At 37.6% G+C, this 23,013-nt stretch overlaps 6 protein-coding genes and 1 non-coding gene across 10 annotated transcripts in view; 2 read left to right on the forward strand and 5 right to left on the reverse strand.

Annotated features, from left to right (window-relative positions):
* Positions 1–353: 353 nt before the first annotated feature.
* Positions 354–5,228, reverse strand: LOC104823130 (probable methyltransferase PMT12). Of its 2 annotated transcripts, XM_010554553.2 has the most exons (10): positions 4,494–5,228; positions 4,152–4,301; positions 3,786–4,056; positions 3,354–3,464; positions 2,795–2,954; positions 2,451–2,708; positions 2,000–2,122; positions 1,811–1,888; positions 839–1,063; positions 354–508 (listed from the first exon to the last, which is right to left on the reverse strand). In XM_010554553.2, the coding sequence occupies exons 1-9, from the start codon at positions 5,160–5,162 to the stop codon at positions 862–864; spliced, it is 2,022 nt and encodes a 673-aa protein (XP_010552855.1). In that variant the 5' UTR covers positions 5,163–5,228; the 3' UTR covers positions 354–508; positions 839–861. The 2 variants fall into 2 exon arrangements, with proteins under 2 accessions (XP_010552855.1, XP_010552854.1); XM_010554552.2 differs by lacking the exon at positions 354–508 and having other exon boundaries at positions 688–1,063; positions 4,494–5,227.
* Positions 5,229–5,960: 732 nt separating this feature from the next.
* Positions 5,961–6,455, reverse strand: LOC104824496. Its single transcript, XM_010556603.1, has one exon. The coding sequence runs from the start codon at positions 6,453–6,455 to the stop codon at positions 5,961–5,963; it is 495 nt and encodes a 164-aa protein (XP_010554905.1).
* A 512-nt stretch (positions 6,456–6,967) lies between these two features.
* On the forward strand, positions 6,968–12,536 carry LOC104823131 (folylpolyglutamate synthase). Of its 2 annotated transcripts, XR_773308.1 has the most exons (18): positions 6,968–7,101; positions 7,181–7,223; positions 7,365–7,516; positions 7,621–7,686; positions 8,156–8,265; positions 8,498–8,558; positions 8,992–9,075; positions 9,172–9,228; positions 9,519–9,579; positions 10,109–10,155; positions 10,247–10,324; positions 10,560–10,724; positions 10,856–11,140; positions 11,265–11,343; positions 11,502–11,657; positions 11,871–11,995; positions 12,091–12,230; positions 12,354–12,536. XR_773308.1 is itself a non-coding variant. In XM_010554554.1 (17 exons), the coding sequence occupies exons 1-17, from the start codon at positions 6,994–6,996 to the stop codon at positions 12,151–12,153; spliced, it is 1,740 nt and encodes a 579-aa protein (XP_010552856.1). In that variant the 5' UTR covers positions 6,968–6,993; the 3' UTR covers positions 12,154–12,536. The 2 variants fall into 2 exon arrangements, 1 of the variants encoding a protein (XP_010552856.1); XM_010554554.1 differs by having other exon boundaries at positions 12,091–12,536.
* A 115-nt stretch (positions 12,537–12,651) lies between these two features.
* On the reverse strand, positions 12,652–14,383 carry LOC104823132. The gene has a single exon (XM_010554555.1). The coding sequence runs from the start codon at positions 14,366–14,368 to the stop codon at positions 12,692–12,694; it is 1,677 nt and encodes a 558-aa protein (XP_010552857.1). The 5' UTR covers positions 14,369–14,383; the 3' UTR covers positions 12,652–12,691.
* Positions 14,384–15,697: 1,314 nt separating this feature from the next.
* TRNAD-GUC lies at positions 15,698–15,769 on the reverse strand. Its single transcript has one exon. It is a non-coding gene; the product is annotated as a tRNA-Asp (tRNA).
* Positions 15,770–19,658: 3,889 nt separating this feature from the next.
* On the forward strand, positions 19,659–22,759 carry LOC104823134 (protein GUCD1-like). 2 transcript variants are annotated; one of them, XM_019203822.1, is made up of 10 exons: positions 19,659–19,838; positions 20,290–20,593; positions 20,736–20,860; positions 20,976–21,087; positions 21,241–21,315; positions 21,564–21,652; positions 21,778–21,839; positions 22,063–22,135; positions 22,318–22,393; positions 22,526–22,759. In XM_019203822.1, exons 2-10 carry the CDS (start codon positions 20,432–20,434, stop codon positions 22,562–22,564), a joined length of 813 nt encoding a protein of 270 aa, XP_019059367.1. In that variant the 5' UTR covers positions 19,659–19,838; positions 20,290–20,431; the 3' UTR covers positions 22,565–22,759. The 2 variants fall into 2 exon arrangements, with proteins under 2 accessions (XP_019059367.1, XP_019059368.1); XM_019203823.1 differs by lacking the exon at positions 19,659–19,838 and having other exon boundaries at positions 20,501–20,593; positions 20,733–20,860.
* LOC104823133 (2Fe-2S ferredoxin-like) overlaps positions 22,760–23,013 on the reverse strand; it is a 2,754-nt gene continuing 2,500 nt past the window's right edge. Inside the window, exon 9 of the mRNA XM_010554556.1 lies at positions 22,760–23,013. Coding sequence (XP_010552858.1) covers positions 22,958–23,013 — 56 coding nt within the window. The 3' untranslated portion in view covers positions 22,760–22,957.

Consider the following 23,013-nt stretch of genomic DNA (forward strand, 5'->3'; position numbering starts at 1 on the left):
AGAATTTACAAAATCTCTATTTTTTTTTTCCAAGTGATTTCTTTTTCTTTGGTTGTTTTCCCTATTCCATATATAGATATACATATATGTGTATGTCTATCTATCTATATATATTCAACCTTGTTCATCAAGATGCGTGAAAGTCACATTGGAGAGTCATCACTTTGATTTTTTTTTTGCCCTCTTATCTCTATCATTTTTGTTTTTTTTTTATATGAGATCAATATGCAAGACACGGACTTGACAATATTTTGTACACGTGTTTGGAAATGGTTGAACTGTTAGAGACAAATATGTCCTCATACCATGTTAAAGTTTAACGATATTAAATGGGTTGAATCATTTTTCTGTATATGGATCAAATGAAGAACATTGGTTCTTATACAAATTCTATGTTGAAAAATTATGAAAAAAAAAAAAATCAATGAAATCATAATCAAATCAAACCACACGCGCTAATGCCTTTGCTATCTTTCTTGTTCTCTCCTATTCGGCCATCTGTCTTTTCCTAGTAGCATGTCATGGTGAATGAGAATCTTATCAGATACATGCTTAATTCAACACCCCTAGTGGAATAACGCTTCTTTTATGAACAAAAACTTCCTGGGTGTCTGTGAACTCCCAATTGGCAAGGGAATTTTACTGCTTTGGAAAGCAAAATGTCCCAAAGGTAAATACAGTCGAAAATAATAAATCGACAGAGAAAAGGGAAACTGTGATTGGTGAAGCTGGTTTAGACTATACAGGTTTTGCATTTCGGGTTATAGAGGAAACAAGAAAAAGGATGAAATCCAATAACTTATATAGCGAATACATATATGTGTATATGTGTATATACCTGATAGAATTGAAGATTTAGGATCAGAGGAAGGGCTTGTCGGAAACAAGGACCCGGTAACTGGCATGAGGGCCCTCTGCCGTCTCGCGCAGAGAAGAGCGCCAACGCATTGCCTTCGCAATCTCTTGAAGATGGGTTATGACTTCGGTTACGTCCCTTATGTATACTCGTCCTCCTGGTCTCAGAATTCTATCCATCTCTAGCATGATTGTCGTCATATTGCACCTGAACACATCAACATTCCAACATACACACACACACACATAATCTTAAAGACTTTGAGGCTTCAATAGAGATGAGCTGAGCTTAGATCAATAGGGGTGGGCATAGCCGCATAGGTATCTGGCCGATGGATATCCGATTTTCGGGTACTCGATCACTTTCAGGTTACGAGACAGGTTTTTTCTATTAACCGTCTAATGATAGTGGTACAAGTAATTAAAAATCGATGATTGATACCCTCGGATACCCATATACATATATTAAGACCATCTATACCCTCGTTAATTTTTTGTGTTGACCCTTTTTCCTTCGAATACAGTCCACGTACCCTGAATTTTTCAATCACCCGACCATTAGTAGTTGTATAACTTGTATTGTGCGTTCCTTTTTTTTTTGGTAATAAATCTGTTTTTCTAATAATTTTCACGTTTAGATATTCAAAAACTTTTTGGATACTCATAGTCCGAATGTCTGAGATTTCGAATACAGGTCCAGATATCAAACTGCGATATTCTGACACCTTCGGGTACTCGTAGTCCGAATACCCGAGACTTTTAGATACGAGTATGGATATCAAATTACGATATCCGAGTCCTGTGGATACGGGTCCGGGTACTCGTAGTCCGAATACCCGAGACTTTCAGATACGAGTATGGATATCAAATTATGATATCCGAGACCTTTGGATACGGGTCCGGGTACTCTGATTTTACAAGTACCCGACCCAGCATGGGTTTGTTTCGGTTTTACCTTTTTCTCTCGATGGAGAAGAGACCTGACGCGTGCAGTAAATCATAGGTTCTTGGGTATGTATCGAAAGGTTCACACCTGGAAAAACGAAAACTTTGTGATATCCTTTCGTTTGTAAGGTGTTTAAAGAAACAACTAAAGTATTAATAATGCAAAGACATTTTCACAAATGAGAAGAAGTGGATGTACCAATCATGCATAACTCCCAGGAGTCCACGGTCGTATATCACAGGCAATGTGTTGGGGCCACTGACAGGGACTACATTCAGAACCCAACAATCGAGTTTTTGCTCTATTAATGCAGCCGCGAATCTGCCAAAAACAACACGGTATGATACAATCAGTCATAGGGTTGGGCGTCAAAACCCAAAACCCAATACCGCGGGTTCACTGATACTCGTCTCACGGGTACCCGCAATACGGGTACTCGGCAGCAAACTAGGCCGAATGCAAGACATCGGGTTTTACTGCCAGGTAAATACAATAATGTATACGTTTATTTTCATGCACAATTTGATAAAACCCATAGCCATAGAGGGTGAGGCCGAGGACGAGTATTCCAAAAACTCAGGTACCGACCCGCACCCAACCCTAATTGGTAATATTGCTGTCATAAAAGCAGGGCGGAAAGAAAGGGTACCCGCCAAAGCCAGCTCTCATGTCCAAGACATTTCTGAGTCCCATTTCCCTCCAGTGTAAGGCCTTGACGTAACTTGATACTATTTCCTCCCAGTATTTTGATTCAGCCTTGAAGAGCTCTCTCCGGGCCAAATAAGAATCGATTTGTATGGTCTGTAGCCTATCTGGTGGGGTCTGTAAACGAGTAGGCCAAGGAGCAAGATTCACTCCATATCCATTCTCAGGAATCCTAGTGATGCATGCCTTCAGATCCACATACCTAACTTAACCGCAAATTACTTATGATTGTGGTTACGAGAGAAATATCTAGGTGAGGAATTGTCTGGGAAGGTTAAGCAAACATACCAAACGTTATCGGGGTTGTCTTCAGAGCTGCATAAAGGAGGCATGATTCCAGTATCACGACTAAGATAGCAGTCGTTATCCACGGGCTTCTGCCAGATTGCTATATATCCTTCCTTCTTTACAAGAACCCAGCAGAGTCGAGCAGTAAGGTTTAGCATCTCTGAAAAAAAAAGAAGAAACCCATCAAATCATATGTGGATGCAATATTTGGTGCTGGGGGAAAATCTCGGTAAAATCCATACAACCTACCGGAACTGAAGCAAAACCAAAGAACACGAGCATAAATGTGTTATAATTCGAGCGCCTTAATCAGCTTCAAGTATGGTCCTATTTTAACTCAAACTGCTTCGAAGAATATGTGATAATTCTTTGCTCGAAAAGCTTCTATTACAATCTAATGACTACAGAGAATATCAAAGATAACCTATTCTGGATTTTGAAGCTAAAGTGTATAACAGAAACAAGGGAAGAAAATAGTTCAACTGCAAACAACCACTAAGAAGCATGAATTGCCTATAAGTACCTAAAGCACAAAATGAATACTAAGCTGGAATGATACCTTCCCACTGCTCTTCCAAGACTTGTTCATGCTTATACACCGGCTGTGCTGCCCAAGCAAAGTATCCTCCACCACGAAGCATGCGATTGACCTCAAGAAGCAAGATTCCATCTTCGTGACCATGTGTTTGCATATGAAATCAAAGGGCCAACCAATTTAAGTCATTAGGAGCTCAGAATAATGTTGATATCTCAAATGAAGCCGAATAGGAGAATACAAAACAGCCAAGAATGCAAGAAGAGGTAAACATTTCCAGCTAAAAAGACACGCAGCTTCGAATCATTCTTCCACAGTAAAATACTTCTAACGTTCGCTGAGTTCAAGGAGGATGAGAGGAGACATGGTAGATGGAACGAGCAAGACATGGAATCAAGACTCCTGCTTTATCTTTACTACAGTAAGTTAAAAATGTAGCAAATATAAAATGCATACCATCACGAGTCCAGTTGATTCTACATCTCGAGCAATGAACTAAATCAAAAGCTTGACTTGGGTACAATAATCGCCTTGTTGTGAATGCTGCCACCATTGCTGGAACACCACGCTCGAGAGCAAATTGTATTTGGTTCTCGTGAACGTCTTTTGGAGCTATGGACATAGTCAAGACATTTCTGGACATTAGATAGGCACCAAAACTTGCCACACCACACCCAATGTCCAGAGCAACTCGTGTATGATTGCCAAATCCGATAGCAGGAACCATCTGTTTATACGGTTGACAATTTAATCACATCAGTTTCAAGGAAAAACACATGAGAAAACATAAAAAGTTCATATTGATTACGAAAATCACACAACCTTGGAAATCTGATCTAAGTACTTATCAGCCCCATGTATAAACTGGGTACCACCTCCAGGAAACTTGAATTTGTCATTCTCTCTGAAAATCCAGTTTTGACCCCCTTTGTCTTCAACAAGTCGAGTATGTGGAACATTGTTGAACCACACCTGTGAAAAAAAACCAGTTTTTCCCTTAAAACCATTGTTAATTTACCAACAAATGTCACGGCTCATGCCAACAAAAAACTTCAAAAACTTTCAATTTCTTGTAATGTATCTCTGTTTTGAATCCATATACAGAAATAGAAGAAATCAACCAAGAGTATAGCATTCCAGAAGTAACAGAAAATGTCACTATACCTCATCACGGCTTCTCGGCCATGGGATCCGAGTACGGTATCCTTTGGGCGTGGGAACAATGCAATTCAACCCTTTCCCTTCCTCGGGACAATGCCTCTCGAACCGTTCTCCACGCTCCGTTGAATTGAGCCTCCTTATCGCCTCTACGTTATCCAAACATGGTATATACTCCGTCATATTCTCCATGCACATCTTGAATTTCTTCACACCAACTCTAACCCTAGATTCACTCTCACCACCACCACCACCACCACCACCACCGTTCTCGATCTCCGTCATATTCCCCCACGCATCCACCGACCCCGTGTCATACTCCCCAATCTGGAACTGATCCGACATCGTCCCATTCTCATTAACGATCCCGAAGGTCTTCACGTCCACCCATTGCGGCGGCGGCGGAGAAGGCAGAATTACCGGCGGGGTGGGGGTTTTGGTTTGAGCTCGGCTCCGAGAAATCAAAGCGGAGATGTTATAGGTTTTACCGAAGTCCGGAGACAGAGCAACAATGGGGGATCGCGAAGGAGCGGCGGAGAAGAAGATGAGCTGAGGAAATTCATAGCCGGATGACTGCTTCCCGAGGAAGAAGCAGGCAACGGAGATGAAAACGAGGGCGGAGATCTTGATAAAGCCAGGGTTTCTGAGGAAATCGCCGCCGGTTAACAGCTTCATGGGCTTCTCCTCTTCTTATTTTCCCTTTAATTTTCGGACTGTGAGTGAAGCAGTGGAGGAGACGAAGAAAATGAACTTTAAACAGTATAACAAAACCGTATATATAATTTACATTTTAACCAAAAAAAGGAAAAAACAAAACCGTATATATACGTATAAGTTTTCAGTGAAACCTCATTCGCACCCATAAATATTGCAAATTTCCGAAAATGGCTTCAAACTTTATGTTCGATCAATTGGATACCCATATTATTCGACTTTATAGGCAGATGAGCTTTAATGTCGGCGCAATGTATTTTCATTCTCTGTCTTGAGATTTATGATAAATTACGACATTGCCAATTTGCCACTTGCCATTTATCGAAATGACGGTGGGGTTTTGCTAACACGGCAGGCAGTGCCAAGTCAATCATTTGTCACGGTCCATTTTTTTGGGGTTCAAATTTTAGGCTATTTTTTTTTCAAAATGAAATGAAAAAATATTTACTTACATCTGAAATTTTAGGTTTTTATTATTGTAAAATACGTTGAAATAAAATGTTACCACATACATATTATATGTCGTATTCCGAATTTGAATTCTTCTGATATAAAATAAGTCAATCTAGAGAACATAGATGCAGAGCTTTAATCTTTATAGAAACAAAACATATAATTAAACATGAAACACGATACCGTTTTCTCCCGGAATCAATACCGGCAATCTTTACAGAAACAAAACATATAATTAAACATAAAATACGGCACCGTTTTTTCCGGGAATCAATTCCCAGATTCTAGGGTTTGCTTACTTTCTTGCTACACACGAAACATGAGCCGAACCATCTCTCTCAAAGCCTCCGTCAATCCCAGTCTAGATTTCACTGAATTAGGGTTTATGAAACAATCATCTGGAGGAGGAGGAGAAGACTCTTCCTGCTCGTAGACGATATCCTTCTCCCACAAGAAAGCACCGATTGCGAAAGCTTTCTTGTGCGACAAGTCACCGAGAACAGGCAGACCGTACACGTCGAGAAGCCGATCGAGCTCTTCTTCCGACATGTTTTCATAGTCTTCTCTCCTGTAGTCCGGGTAACGAAGCGGCATCTTGAACGAAGACGACGATATGGGCGACGAAAAAAAGTAGCCGAAAACGTTATCGGTTTCAGAAGAATCTGATCCGCTCTTCGCTGTTTCAGAAGAATCCGCCTTCTTCTTCTTGGATCTTTTCTCTGCTGTTACAGTGTTCTGCGTTTCGTTTTCTTCGGTGGTTTGCAGCTTGTCGCGGAATAAGAGAGTGAGTTGTGAGACCATTCTGGATTGGTTTCGATACTTTTCGTTAATGAATGTGTGTATATGTGTATGTATATGATCTGCAAGTGAAAATGGAAACTTTTTTGTCTGACAAAAAAACAGAAAGTGGAGAATTGTTGGAAACAGATAAGGAAATAATTTGGGTTTTTCCTTATCTTTGAATTCCATGAGAACTGAGTTGAGAATTATGGTTTTTCTGTTATTTCGTAAAATGGAAATTTGCATAAATGTATTATAATGAGCAAATCAAACAAATATATATATAGATATGTATATATCGATGGTCTTATAATATAATAATTAATTACAAGACATTGCAGGTGTTTGGTTCTCGGTTTTCTGTTTCGCTTTTTCCTAAATGGGTACACACGTGTGGATTTCCCCTCGTGCGAGATGACTCGGCTTGTCTACGTGTCAATGATGACGTGTCAGCCACGTATGAAATTTGAAAAAATAATTACGTATATGTGACTTTGGACTCCAGTCAAAGACCGAACAAAAATGAAGGAAAAGTAAACACGAGCGCTCGAACGCAGGAATGTTTGCCGTTTCTTTTGTGCCTCAGACCACTCCATGTCGTTTGCACGGTGGATCCCGTTGTGACCTCTCCATCCTCGCTTCACTCCGGCACCGCCATCGTCCTCAGGTTCCTCTCTCTCTCTTTCCGAAGAAGCTCATAAGAGATTGTGTTTCGTTTTCTCTTGGATATTCGCATTTGATTTCAGATTCGTTGTTCGTTGGGGAAGCGAATCGGCATGGCTGCTCGAGGTTTGTTGACGCGTTTTTTCTTTGTATCGTCCTTAAATGGATTCGATGAATTCATTTTTTGGCTTGAATGTGGAAATCTGTTCGTTGGATTTTTTGATTGAGTTGTTTTTTCTGATTTTTTCCACGGGGAAAACGAAAAAGAATGCGGTAATGGATTGTTGGAGCTCAAAGCAGAGGGGAAGAATCAGTACGCGGAGGCATTGGATGCTTTGTCTTCGTTGATCACGAAGCGTAGCCGTGCTGATAAGAGCAACAAGGGAGATCGATTCGAGTTGGTGTTCGATTATTTGAAGGTTTTTCTCTCGTGATTCGATTCGACTGTGGATTTCATTGGTTGATTGTACCCTTGTTGTTATCTTCTGCTAATATGTTTTCGATTTTCGTAATGCATATGCAGATACTTAACCTGGAAGAGGAGATTTCAAAGATGAAAGTCATCCATGTTGCCGGTACCAAAGGGAAGGTACGAGAAAATTTAATGACTAGAGATGCTGTACTACGTTGTCGTTTAATTCTTAGATATCACAGAACTTACGGGTTTATGGGGCTGTGAATTTCTCGAGATCTGTGAGTTCCTGTCTTATTATATTTGTCCCCAGAGTTTGTCCCTATATGTTTTCAGTAAATCATTCTGCTGTATACTTGGGGCTTCGTTCATTTGCTTCATTTTACCCTGCATTATCTCAATTATAAAGTTCTATTTCTGTTGGATTCCAATTTACTTGGACTGTGATTCATATCAGATTATAGGATATAGCATGTGCGTGATGATTGCTTGCCAGTGTCTTTCATAATCAATATGTGACAATGATGAAACTAATTGTGAAAGAATTTGGTTATTCTGCGTAAGGTTTTAGTTCTTTGTTTGCTTCGCTAATCGCTTATTACTCTATCCAAATGCTGACATAACTTTTTATCCTGATGGCCTGAAGGGATCCACATGCACCTTTACAGAGTCTATTTTACGTAATTATGGCTTCCGAACTGGACTTTTCACCTCACCTCACCTCATCGATGTCCGGGAAAGATTTCGCTTGAATGGGTAAGTATAAAGAGTTTGTTCTATGGCTTTATGGCACTGAATTGTGATATTTATTTTCTCACACAAACATGATCTTGTTAGAAAATGAAAACATTTGTTATCGTGCTTACTTTTGATTCTCAAGCAAGCAAAGAGATACCGAAAAGGAGCATAATAGGGTTTAGTGTTGTCGCCATTGTTCTTTGTGGAATATCATTCATTTCCCTTTCCGTGACCTGTTTCATTTCTGCAGGGTGGACATAAGCGAGGAGAAATTTTTGACTTATTTCTGGTGGTGCTACAACAGGCTAAAGGTATTTTTGCAACCAAATAGAAATGAATTTGATTGTTGGAATTTGTTGGGTTGAGCTCTTCTGCTGTATTATCAATTTTTGGATTAACTGGTGATTGAATATTATGTGATATTACCAGTTTTTTGCTCAAAGTCATAGAGCATGTGATTTATCTTTTTTAAATTAAGTTGAATTTATCTGGCCCTTAAGTTGCAATAAATTGTAAAATTTGGTTATATGTTCATCCTGCCCGACTCTATTAGCATGACAGTAAGTTTTTGTGTGTGTATTGATCAAAGAGGGTAGTATAGTTGAAAAGTATATTTATCTTTAAAGAGGGCAGTGCAGTTGCAAATTTAGAATGAACCATATGAAGACATGCAGTTTTTGCAAATGAAAAATGAAATCACTTCGTAGTTTTTTCCTCAAAAGTCGCTGTTTATTTGGCTTGCAGGAGAGAACTAACGAGGAAACACCAATGCCTACATATTTCCGCTTCCTTGCATTGCTAGCTTTTAAAATATTCGCCGCAGAGGAGGTTTGATACCCATTTTTAGTGCATTAGAGATGCAATCGATTCACTCTTTTATTTTATTCTGATATAAGAGATGTTACCCCTGATTTCTTTATGCAGGTGGATGTTGCTATTTTGGAGGTGGGATTAGGTGGGAAGTTTGATGCAACCAATGCGGTATGTTTAATTTTTTTTTCCAGGCTGAAATTTTGTATATATCAGAACTTGTTGAAAGTGTCATTGGAAGAAATATGTCATGGTCCAGAAATAGGATCTAATCAAAATCAAACTCTTCAGAAAAATAATAAGAGAACCCATAATAAAATCCTGGAAAGGCTAAAATTGCTAATTTGGAAAATTTATAAATCTCTTCTGATGCTGCTTTTCTTGTGTTTCTAACGATGCAAACTTGACACATCTTTCTTGACAACACCCCTTCTTATGCGGGTTCACTATGTGTGTTTCAGGTTCAGAAGCCGGTGGTATGTGGTGTTTCTTCTCTTGGATATGACCACATGGAAATTCTAGGTTTGTATTTTCTCCTACCCACCGTTTGGCTTTCGAGAATGCCTCCAAATAGTATTAGAGCTGTATTTCCAGCTCTTTTGGATTTGAATTATATGCCTTGATACAAACACTGGGCACTTAGTGAGATGAGCAAAAAGGAGATGCATATTTTTATATTTTCTTGCCTAACCTTGCTTGTATGATATTTTGTTAAATGTGAGAACGATTAATGTATCTACCCAAGTCTTCCATGTAAATGCTGTTATATGTATGAAAACTCACCATTCAAAACCCAGGAGAGATGGGTGCGTGAACAATTTCACTGAAATAACTGTTCACGAATTCTTACGTATGCAACCACAGAAACACATTCACATGTTGTACGCTTGTGTATGTCAGTGTGCATTCGTGTATTTGAGTGCTCTTTGATTGTAAAATGTTCAAATGACCTGCAGATGATCAAATGGCACACAAGTAATTCACATGTATTTTTTAAATAACGTTAGTATTTGTCATGACTTCTCTTTTCTCTATACTGGATGCATCATAGGGGATACACTTGGGAAAATTGCTGGTGAGAAGGCTGGAATTTTCAAGGTGTCTATATATCTGTATAAAGTGAAGTAGTACTCCTTTCTGCAATATACTTCCACTTTTTGTTGCTCCATCTGCTTCATTCATCATGCAGCGTGGAGTTCCAGCTGTCACAGTACCCCAACCTGATGAAGCTATGTGTGTCCTTGAAGAGAAAGCCTCTGGGTTAGATGTAAGTTCAAACTTTAAAAGTTCAGCTCTATGTTCACTCATTTCGGCGTAGGAATGAGTGCACAAATTTCACTGTTTACTTGCTAGTTTCTTATTTGATTATGGTATTCTGGTTGTCACTTCTTATTTCATGGCCAAAGTATAACAGATACATTTGTTCAATTTATGGGTTTTTTTATCAGTGTTAATTTCCCAAAGTCATATGTGTTCATGGAGAGCTTAATATTCTGTTGAAGGTGAATCTCCAAGTGGTGCAACCGCTGAACGAAAGACTGTTGAATGGCAAGAAACTTGCGCTTGATGGTGAACATCAGTATCTAAATGCTGGTTTGGCAGTTTCTCTAGCCTCTACATGGCTGCAGCAAGCTGGTAACCTTAAAATTGCCGGTCTGAATCAGATGGTAAAAAGTTCTTTCCATGTCTAATCGTCTTTCTTTCTTGGTTTGTGAGTGGGCTGCTTTTTTTTTGTGGACCTCAATTATTTCTTGTCTTTGAATCTCCTTTTTTTCTTCCTTTTTTCGTCTTGGAATAGAGTGTCCTGCCTGAGCAGTTCATCAAAGGGTTATCTACAGCCAGTTTGCAGGGACGGGCACAGGTCGTTCCTGATCAATTTACCGAATCAGGAAATGAGGGAGATCTGGTCTTTTATTTGGACGGAGCTCACAGTCCCGAAAGCATGGAAGCATGCGCAAAATGGTTTTCACTTGCGGTAAAGGGAGAGAGTCTGAAACATTTGGCAAATATCTCTTCAGGATCCACTCGTGATTCTGTAGAGAGAGAGTGTGATAAAAACGAATCTGGAAAAAGTCACCAACAGGTAAGAGACAACTTGCCATTTTATGCTTCTACTTTTCCACTGGGAAAATGAAAAGCCTCAATGAGCTTTCCTTATTGCAGTTTTCTGAGCATATGACCTAAGTAGTGTCTTTGTAATGTGGCAGATATTGCTGTTCAATTGTATGTCAGTTCGGGATCCACATTTGCTTCTTCCACATCTGAAGAATACATGTGCGAACCATGGTAAAGTGCTTAAATCCTGATCCTAGTTAATGATATCTGTTGGATGGCACAAGAAAAGAAAGGAATGTTAAACAAATGTTGATGTCTTAACCGTTGGAAGAGGTCAGAATATAGAATACTCGCAAAGTTGAATTTATTTTTTTACCACTCCTTTGTAGGTGTACACTTCAAGAAGGCCTTGTTTGTGCCGAACATGTCTGTGTATCACAAGGTCGGGACCCATGATACATTGCCGGAGAATGATTCCCAGGTTGATTTGTCTTGGCAATACAAACTGCAAAATGTGTGGGAAAGCCTCGTTCATGGCGAAAGAGGTACGGAACCCTTGCTCTTTAACATACGAGCAAAAATAAAATTATTGAAATATCGAGTAAAAAACTTCTGTGTTACTGATAAAAATGAGAAGAAGCTCCATAAAATGCAAATATAGAAAACAAAATAATGTCCTAAATAATAGGAACAAATATAATCCAAGATGTAGATTCTAATGACTAGATAAATATCTTTATACGCGTCAATGCCATCAGGGAAAGACGGCAACAATGTGGAAGATAGAGGGAACGAAAACAGCATGGTGATGTCTTCTCTACCTCAAGCGATGAATTGGCTCAGGGAGAGTGTCGGTCAGAGCGGATCGTCCATTCGTCTCCAGGTAACATTACAGGTTAAACAAAAACGATTTTTTTTTTGGGTCGTCAGACACATGACCATGTCTGAATTGATGGTTTATTTGGGGAACAAAAGCAGGTACTTGTAACGGGTTCGTTACATCTCGTGGGAGACGTACTGAGATTAGTCAGAAAAGGATGAGAGGAGAACAACACCTTCGGACAAATTTCACATTTTCAAGTCAAACAAATACAATACACAAAACACGTATGAGGCAGGTCACCTCTTTTTTACCTCTGCGTCTTTGTTTTGTCTCAATCTTCATGTTGCATCTGACAGGTTACAAAGCCTGTCCTACAGCTCCGGGCATTTATCCTTGTTCTTTTTGTTTCCCCTTTCAGAAGGATACGGTGTATTATTGATATTCTTTGCTGTTTTCCCATGTCAACATGGTGCAATGGCTTCCAGCCTTTCCTGAACACACAGTTGTACGAGGATGGAGATTGTGATGGCCCTTTTTTTTATATTAAATTATACCAATATGGGGTGTTTACACATATATCAAAAATAGCTTCCTTCCATTATTAATAACAGCAAAATAAATAATAAAAACACTAATTTTTCAAAATCCATCAAAATTTTCCAATGTACTTGAAAAATACACCGATCTATGTCAATTTCCTACACCAAGACCAAACATTCAAATCTAATGGGTTCCATCGCATTTAACAAACGCTCATCATTCTCCTGAAAACAAAGAGTCGGCTAAACATTCGAAAGTACATAAATAGAGATCACTTCTCTTGAAAACAATGGGGAACGGGCAACGCCTTCCACATTGATGGCATAAGGGTCGGCAGCAACTGTTGTTGGCCGCAACTTCAAATCCTAGTTTCGTCTCGGGGATATACCGACCAGGCTTCACGAACGGCTGCTCTCCCAGCACGCAATCGCCATGGACAGTGACGCAACAGCTGTCGCATCCGTAGAAAAACACCTCCGGATCCATTTTTCCTTCGCAGACCTCACACCACGAGCAATTCGTCTCGTCGCCATTGCCGATGACGAGAGGATGCCTGTCGTGTTTGTACCTCACCTTAGACGGTAAAGTGATGCACTCTAAACACAAGGCGAAGTCGCATTCGATGCATTGCATCGTATACCCCTTGTTCTTTACTCTGCAACCGAAACATGTGTTGCCGCAAGTTGAAACCGACGTGGAGAACAGAGGATGATGAGGATGAGTTATATGGGTAAAGGGCTCGGATACCGAAGCGCAACTCACGTCTACTTCGAAATCACATTCCTCTTCGCAACACCTATACATGAAACCGCAACAGTTGCGGACACAAACTTTACACGTCCTAACTTCTGTGACGCGGTTCTGTAGTGTGAGGCGGTGGGGATGTAGCATGTACCATATTTTTCTCGGCAGATTGGCGCATGCCTCGTGGATAGCGAAATCGCAACCGCATTGACATTGTGTGCAAGTGTAGATACCGCCCAAGTGAATACGAATAGGGAGAGCGCAAATTTCGCAGTGTTTGCTTTCATCATCTATCGTTTTCAGTTTGAGATTATGCTTGTGACCGAAATGGAGTACGACTCCATCGTCTATGATCTCGAATGGCTCCTCGACATCCTCGGGTTCTTCGGGCACTCCCTCGAGGTCTTTTCCGTCCCACACATCTTCTCTCGTTGCACACTTTGAGTGGACGACGTAATGGCAGTCATCTTTGATGCAAGAATACGCACCATAGTTGTCCTCGACGGCTTTACGACAAACTCCACATGACCATGACGATTCATGTGTTGGAGGAAGACAGGGAGAGGAAGAGTAACAGAGACGATGTTGCGGGTGACGGGATATCCTAATGACGCGTGGTAAATCGATACATTCTCTATGGATCACGACTCCGCATTCGAGGCAACCCCAAGGAAGAGAGGGAGAATCGAGAAACAGCCCACAAGCATCGCAAGTGAAGGGACGTGGTTTAGGGAGGAGGAAGAGCTTATGGCCATGGCTCTTGGGCTGGTCCACCTCGAGAGCCGGTGGCTCATTGGCGCAACGGAGATGGATGATGAATATGCAGGCAGAACAGTGATAAACCCATCCAGCTCCGAGTTCTTGTCCGCAACAGCTGCATGTATTGGAAGCTTGGGCATCAGTAAGGGGAAGAGGAGAGAGAGAGAGAGAGTGAGGAGGGTGATAAGGATGGTGGTGGAGCTCCAATGGCGACTCTGCACATTTCTTGTGGAAGGTCTCGTGGCAAGTTGTGCAGATGTAACAGTCGATATCTGATGACAGTTCACAGCACAGAGAGCAGAAGAAACGTGACATGTGAAAAGGTGTCAAAGGGTGAGGGTGGACAGGAAATTGGACTTCTCCATCTCCTTCTTCTTCCTCCTCCTCCATTTCTCTCTCTCTGGTTTTCTTTTCTTTTCTTTTCTGTGGGTCGGCCTTTATTTCTCTCTTCTTCTTCCGAGTTTGAATAATGGACAGAGACCACGTGGTATTCGTCGTGGATCTCGATCTCTGACTGTCCAGATTCATCCTAATCTGCATCAACTCAATAAACTATAATACCACCATCCATCGCCATTTATTTCTACGCGTCTACATGTCTCCATTCCCTTGAACACACCCGAGTCCCTCAAGATACCCATATCATTAATTAATTCAATATCACATTTTCATATGGAGATGCAACCAAATATATAGCCAAACTATCACACTACATGTATAAGTACGTGCATGCTAGATTTCCGAACGAGAAACATATACATACAGTTCTCTCTCCTTTTTCATATTTGATGTTACTCTTAGGATATATAAGCTTGTCAATATGGACCGTTATCATTTAAGCTGCTTCATTATTGTTTCTGTTACAAAGTCCGAGTCTTTAGGGTTAGATTTCAAAGAGAGACTATGGGGTTAAGCACAATGGTACGTGTGATTGTGCAGCCATGGTTTTTCCCTTTGGTTTTTTTTTTTTTTTTTTATAATCAGAGGTCCACTAGACATTCGGTTTACTTAATCCCATAAATCCGAAGTCAACTTTTAATCACACAATTAATTGCGTCCATTCTTTCCTACTAGTTGAATCGAACTCATTATCTTAAAGTTATTTTTATCATATCTCAACAAGTGGATCAGCTTTTGATTGTTTTGTCTTTATTGATGTATTCAAAGGAAAAGTTTGGCGATAATAATGATCAAGTTTGTATGAAAGCTTCGTAAATGTCTCTCTTGATTTTGGTCTGAGAAACACAACATCGTTTTGGGAGATCGGTCTTTACGGTTACCAACAAATTCTTTCACGATTTGAGAAAGTGAGGAAAAGGATATATATTTTGGTGACGTCTTTTTATATAATTTTCAACCATGATAAGGCTGTAGATTACACAAATATGCATTGAAAAGCGTAAACGTGCGTATGTGAAAGTGGATCCGATTTCTTAATGAATCTGTCTTTGATTAAACTGAAAACAGAAGCGTCACAAGCACATGCCCGCGTGATAGTTTTTAAGCGCTAAATAATTCACGCAACAAGATTATGATCAAACGCAACGGCGGAGGAGCCAAGGAAGCTCACAAAAGCAAGATTTTACTTCCATTAATTCTGATACGGTTCGGTATCTACAAGACTAAAACAGAGGGAAAATGTTAAGGTTTTTGAAAATGGTGGGGGGAAAAAGAGAAAGTTAGGAAATATCGCGGCTAAAATACAAATAAAATAATTAACGCCGTTGCCGGGGATCGAACCCGGGTCACCCGCGTGACAGGCGGGAATACTCACCACTATACTACAACGACATTGTTGTCACCAATATTTATATACACATTGAGAGAGTTTTCTCAAATTCATTTTGTGCGTCTCTCTCCCAAAAATAGAAAAAAACATGCATTCAAATGGTACGTACGTATTAGTATATTTATTTCACTAGGTGCCGGTACAGCGCGGGTTATTCTATTTTTTTTAAAATTTATTGATATAAATATAATAATAATGATATAACTCATTTGTTTATTATAAAAAATCTATTTGTAAAATTTAATTATTATAAAATCATCATTATATTGTTAGTGTAAATACGTTGGACAGGTTCAATATAAATGATTTATTATGATTGTTTTCTTTGATATATAATAAAAATTTCGTTATAAGCTAAAAAAAAGATATTCTTAAACACCGAAGAACTGATAAATTTTTTTCATTGGAACAACAATAATATATATATAAATACAAAAGACTAATAAAAATATATTGATACAAAAGACTAATAAAAATAATTGAATTATAAATTATGTAGGATGATATCTTAATTTAATAAACAATGATGTTATTTGCTATTTTTTCCGACACATTGCAATTTTATGTTGTTCGATTGTTAAATTTTTATTTGTAAATTTATGTTTTGCATGCTATTTGATAATTTTAGTATACAACAGAGGTGGAAAAAATAACCGAAAAACTGAATCGATCCGTTATTCGATTCATATTCAAACCGAAAATTCGAATATCCAGAATTTGCAGATCAGATATGAATATTTATTTTGATAATTTGTCGAATATAGATCGGATACGGATATTAAAATCAAATTATCCGACATATCTGATCTGATCCATGCTTTGTAATGATATTATTAAATATAAGAATAATTTGGTATATAGATTTAAAATGTTTAATATTTACATGTTTTTTAGAGAGATTTAATAAATATTTTATATATATTGAGGTTTAGAATGTTTAATCTTTTGAATATTAAGATTTATTATATTTAATATTTTGAATTTTAAACTTTGAATATATATGTATGTGATAGATTGTGATTGTATTTGTATTTGAGTTGATTTAGAATGTTTATATTATGGATTTTAAATTTCGAATATCGTTTATATTAAACAGTTATGTATAGGGTTGGCTTATTTGGTTAATAACCGAACCGATCCGAACCGAATAACGCATAATCGTAACCGAACCAAATTAGATATAAAACCGAATGGTTATGATTTTTCTAAAACCGAAAAAACCGAATCCGAACCCGAACCAAACCGAATAAAAACATAACCGAAAAAACCGTAAACTTTCTTAAGAAAATGAGTATTTTTATCATAACCGAACCGTACGAACCGAAAATAACCGAACCGAATATAATGCAAAAACCGAATGGTTATAATTGTTCTAAAACCGAAATATCCGAACCCGAAAATAACTGAACCCGAACCGAAACCCGATTAAGCCACCCCTAGTTATGCATTTTATTTGTATTTAAATTTGTTATTTAATTTTAATTCTAATGTTTATAATGTTTTAGATCGGATACGGATATCCACAAATATCCGTGATTTTTGCAGATATTCAAAAATTACGGATCAGATACGGATAACAAAATCAAATATTTGTGCTGATCCGTTACAAATATGAATATTCTAAAAATTATGGATATCCGATTCATGTTCACCCTAGTATATAGTGTAAATGTTTTACATAAAATATTTTTAATAAGTTTCGTATAAATTAAATTAAATATGAATTTTAGTATGTATATATACATATATATGTTATATATGTGTAATTTTTATTATTTTATTTCTTTTTTATCCATATTATTTTAATTTTTTAATAATTTTTATTATTTATATTATTTAAAATTATTAAATATTACATGATTGATGATATGTTATGTGAGTAAATAGAATTGTTGTTATGTCAGTGTTCAATAATCAATTTTTGTGTATAAGTTTTTATTTGCTATTTTTTTTAAAATATAGATATTTTAGTGTTATATAACAAATATAAAGTTTAATAGAATAAAAAAGTATGGTATTAAAATTAGGACGAGAGAAAAATAAAAGATTTTTAATAGAATTTTTCTTTTATAAAATATACAAAATATATATTAGTTTTATATTTTATCATGTAACTACAATACAAATTCAATCTCAATCTTAGACTTTCATCCGCAATCCTATTAAAATGTAACACAATTTGTGAAAATATATAAATATATATATATATACACAAAATATAACTATATTTATACACATATATATAAATATAATATATATATATATATATAATTTATAAATATAAATATAATATATACTATATATTTATATTTATAAAATATATATATGTATTAGTATATATATATTTTTCAATTGATTTTTTCAACTAAAATCCAAATTTCCAACCGATATCCGTTGAAATTCCGTTGAATTTTTTTTAAAAATAATTCCAACCGATATCCGTTGGAATTGTTTAAAAAAAATTCCAACCGAAATCCGTTGGAATTCTGTTGGAAATTTCCAACCGATTTTTTTAACCGAAATCCGTTGGGAATGCCGTTGGAATTTTTTAACCCAATTTTTCAATTGAATACGTTGAAAATTCCGTTGAAAATTTCTAACGAGTGTTTCCAACAGATATCTGTTGAAAATTTCAACGGAATTTTAACGGAAATAATTGTTGAAACGCCGTTGAAAACCGTTGAAAAAATTCCAACGGACAAATTGGTTGGAAATGAGTGAATTTTTTGTAATGTTATGACTTTATTATTACGATTATATAATGACTTTATCACGTTTTTATATGAAGAGAAAGAAGGATAATAACATCTTTTAATACACTAAAAATTCATCTTATATAAATCCCTAAATTTTTAGTTTTTTCAAATAAATTCAATTCCGTTAACGACGTTAAATATGCTAACGGAATAAAAAAACACGATGACTCAACATTTAGAAAATCTAGTAAGCATCCATATAATAAGCCACGTTGGATAAGCCGGTTTAAATACATAACAATTTAATAACCGGATCGGTTTGATAAAAATAAATAAAATCCTAAAATCCCCAATTCCAAATCAATCTCATTCCACGTTTCAATATCAAGGTTGCAAGAGAGAGGCGCATTTCTTCACCAGGGAAGCAGAAGAACGGAGTTTTCTTCCATGGAGACACGTTTCCTTGTTTGTGGGCATTGTTATCACTAATTTTCCAGCATTCATTTTTTTTCCATCTTCATCTTAAAGGGAACGATTTTTTCTTTTTGTTTTCCCAGATTTTCTCGGCTCCCAAACAACATTGAAAGCCCTCTCCCTCTCTCTCACGAAAGGAGCCTCTTGAGATTTGAATCTGAGGAATCAACGAAGCTTTGAACCCCTTTCAGAAAGCACTCAGAATTAGAACCAGAACCCGAAGAAGAAGAAGAAAACACAACTGAAACCGTTTCCTCCTCTTTGATGGTGTTGTGTCCATTATTTTAGAGAAAGAGATTAATTTAGAATTGGGTTTTTTATGTTTTTTTATTAAACCGGTCTAGATATTAAATTGCTACTCAATTAAATCGGTTCATAGGTGGATGCTTAGTAGGATTTCTAAATGTTTTTTTTTTCATATATTAAACGAAGTGGATTTATTTAGAAAAAAATAAAAAATTTTGGTATTTATATAGGATTTTTGAAAAGTTCATTTATTTATATTAGAATTTTCTAATTTAGATATTTATAGGAAAATTTTGTAAAAAATTAGGTATTTATATGTTATTTTTTTATAAATATAAATGGTGGTGCATCTGTTTTCATATATTTTTTAATCGTCCTTTACTTCATTTTTCTGTTATGATCTTTTTTAATTACTTTATTTAATTGAGATTTTAAATAATGAATTTTAAACGTAGGATTTAATTTTAGTGAACTATCCAAAACAACAAATAAATTTTCCGGGAAAACGAGAGAAACCAGTCCGAGAAAATTCTCTCGGCCTTGTTCCTTTCCTCCACCGACAAGCGTCACCTCCCCTCCGGCGGATCAGACCATTCTCTCTCTCTCTCTCTCTCTCTCTCTCTCTCTCTCTCTCTCCATCTCATCTTTAACAAAGGTAAATTTCCCCTCTCTACCTTCAGCCGGTTTGAACTTATCCTGAGCATATATTTATCCGACGCGATCAAATCTTAAACCTTTCCCTGTCTGGTTTGTTCAGCCGTATTGGATTTTCGATCCCTGATCGCAGAATTCAGACTCAAATGTTGGGTTTGATCCGTCGTATTTGTCGCTTTCTTTAGCTTCGCATATCGTCTGAATCTCCGTTAAGGTTTAAAATTTGATAAGCGAATCCATGTAGACCGTATTCGTTGTTATTAGCGTTTGGTGTGGATGAACTGTTGAACTGAGATTTTCTGGTGTCGGAAACGATCAAGCTTTCAGGGTTAGGATTCCAACTTTGAATTGCCTGTTAAAGGAACTTGATTGTTTTGGTTCCTTCGTTCTTGCTCTAATATATCTTTAAAGACTCTTTCATATTGTATATCTCCAATTTCTTGTCGTTTCAGGTGGCTTTGGGAGTCATTTTCAATCCATTTCGTTTGGACGATTTGCTTGGAGGCATATCCAAGAGAAACAGTTGCTGCTTCTGCGGTTCCCGTGACCAGGATATGTTGTTATACTCTGCTGAATCTTCCCATTTGGTAATTGATGTGGCCTTTATGTTTTCTGCTTAACAAGCTTCTCAAAGTTGAAGATGGAGATCGAGGGCAATCAGATGGAGGCCGAGTAAAATACTGCCAATGTGATGACCCCTTGGTGAATGATGGGAAATACCAAGATGAAGGGTCACCATCCTCTTCTTACATAGAAGTGAGACTACTGTTCTTCTTGATGTTCCTTTGTTATTGTCTTACTGGTTTGGTCTTCGTCTACTGGTCATAGAAATATAGAAGCTGTTGAGAAATTATTGGTCTCTTAGCTACATGTTTCATCTTTTGTCTGATGCCAGTAGGTGCCACATATACACCAGTTAGCTTCATGGGATTGTGGTCTTGCTTGCGTTTTGATGGTTTTGAGAACAGTTGGAATCACAAACTGCAATATTCAGGATTTGGCCAAGCTGTGCTCCACAAATAGGTTTGGTTTATGGCTTAAGATCATTTACACTAGACATGCTTCAATTTTTCAGAAACTATGAAACGGAGAGACTTGGCAAGGAATGTAACACCATTCTTTTGTAATATTTCTGCAGCATCTGGACTGTCGATCTGGCATATTTGTTGTGGAGGTTTCATGTTGAATTTTCCTATTTCACGGTGACATTTGGAGCAAATCCAAACTACTCCATAGAGGCATTTTACAAGGTATCTGAATTACGGATGGAAAAAGACCTATATATTGGTGTTTTAGAGGCTTTCATACACGATCTGATGACAGAAAGCGTATTCTCCTCGTATCACTTTTCGATCTTTGTAGCAGTTTTTACATGATGTTCCTTTTTGGTCATCCTCATGCAGGAACAGCTGCCTGCGGATGTGGTACGAGTTGATTCGCTATTCGGGAAAGCACATGAAGTTGGAATCAATATACAGGTAAAACCCAGTTGTCCAAAATGTGAATTTCGGTTGCTATATTGGTCATGGGTGGTGCATGAAATCCTTCCCAAAATTACTATACTCGAAATATGGTAACAACTAACTTCTTGGTTTTTGGGTAGACACCGTCTTGTTAGCTGATATATCGTTCTTTGGCCATCCTGCCAAACTTTACATGTTCCCATTCAATTCAGTCTCTTTGTCTATTTGGGGCTCAAAACCAATCAACCCCTTCCTTTCTGCAGTGCAGATCCGTTAGTATCCATGAAATTTCTGGTTTGATATTGTCGGGGAAATTCATTGCCATTGCATTAGTCGATCAATACAAGCTAAGGTATATTCTTTTCCTTTTGTATTTTTACCTCTTCTCAAATATTTTCCTGTCAAATTTTGTTTCCTTGGGTTTGTGGAAGAAGAAGCATGGCAAAGAACTTGATGTAGCGTCTTCTCTTTTCACAGCAAGTCTTGGCTGGAGGAAGTTATTGTCTCTGGCATTCATTCCGACAGTTCCAGCTACACTGGTTAGTAGGGGTTGGCATTTCAGGTTTCGGTTTGGTTATTTTGGTTTTAGAAAAACTAAAATCATTCATTTTTTATATTGAATTGTTCACCCCTACTGGTTTGAATTGGCTCAACCCCTTCATTATGTTGTAGAAATCCCATCTTTGGTGAAGAATTCATTGCCCTTTTTCTTGATCTACACATATGTTCTTGCACAATATATGCCTTCATCTTTTTCTGTAGGTCACTATGTCGTGATATGTGGTTATGACACTGATAAAGATGAGTTCGAGATCAGAGATCCCGCAAGTTCTAAGTAATGTTCTTCTTATTCTCATGGCTTCAAGTTCTTGGTAGATTCAGTTCCTTTGGTGTATCCTTCTGCAATTTTATTACAGTTAGTTTTCGCCATTCATGCATTAGCTAATATGGTAAGTGTACATCAGTTCTGTTGTAATATTCCAAATTGCCTGGAGAACTGATGGAGATTTCTTGCAGGAAACAAGAGAGGATCTCAGCAAAATGCCTGGAAAATGCCCGGAAATCGTTTGGCACGGATGAAGATCTCCTTCTGGTAAATCATCTTCTCAGGTTTTACTTCTTCGTATCTGACGTTTATCGATCGAAAGAACAGAGACTTCTGTGTGTGTTTTTTTGTTGCTCGTGTAGATGAAACTGTTCATTCATGCTTATTCCATTGCTGCAGATATCAATGGAGACCATCAAGAAACAGAAAGAACACTAAAAAAATGGTTTTCTCCATGTTACCATGGTAGCTTTCCCGCGACGATGAGCATGAAGATCAAAATATGAGAATGTGTTGTCCATACATACGTGCATATACATGAACTCGGTGTAGGGTGAATCATTGTTCTTGTGCAAATCCATTCTCGTTGCATATTATTTATCAAAACCAGAGAGAGAGATGTACTTTGTGATCTTTATGGTAAGGATTATGTTTCATCCATTTCTTTTTCTGTTTCTGTGAAACACAAGATCCTTTTGCAGAAAAGTTCCATTTGGACATACTGACAGAAATGAGCCATGTCGCCATGTCTCTTTGCCCTTTTCCGGTACAAAAACAAGAACCAGTTTGGTCTGATTCAGAAGCCATTGCCAGTTTCATCTTTTGAAAAGTCTAATGAGGCTTCGGAACAAAACCATCGACAGCAAAGTTTCTGGTTGCAGCAGGAA

Source organism: Tarenaya hassleriana, unplaced genomic scaffold (assembly GCF_000463585.1).
Source record: "Tarenaya hassleriana unplaced genomic scaffold, ASM46358v1 Cleome4, whole genome shotgun sequence".
Classification (NCBI taxonomy): domain Eukaryota; kingdom Viridiplantae; phylum Streptophyta; class Magnoliopsida; order Brassicales; family Cleomaceae; genus Tarenaya; species Tarenaya hassleriana.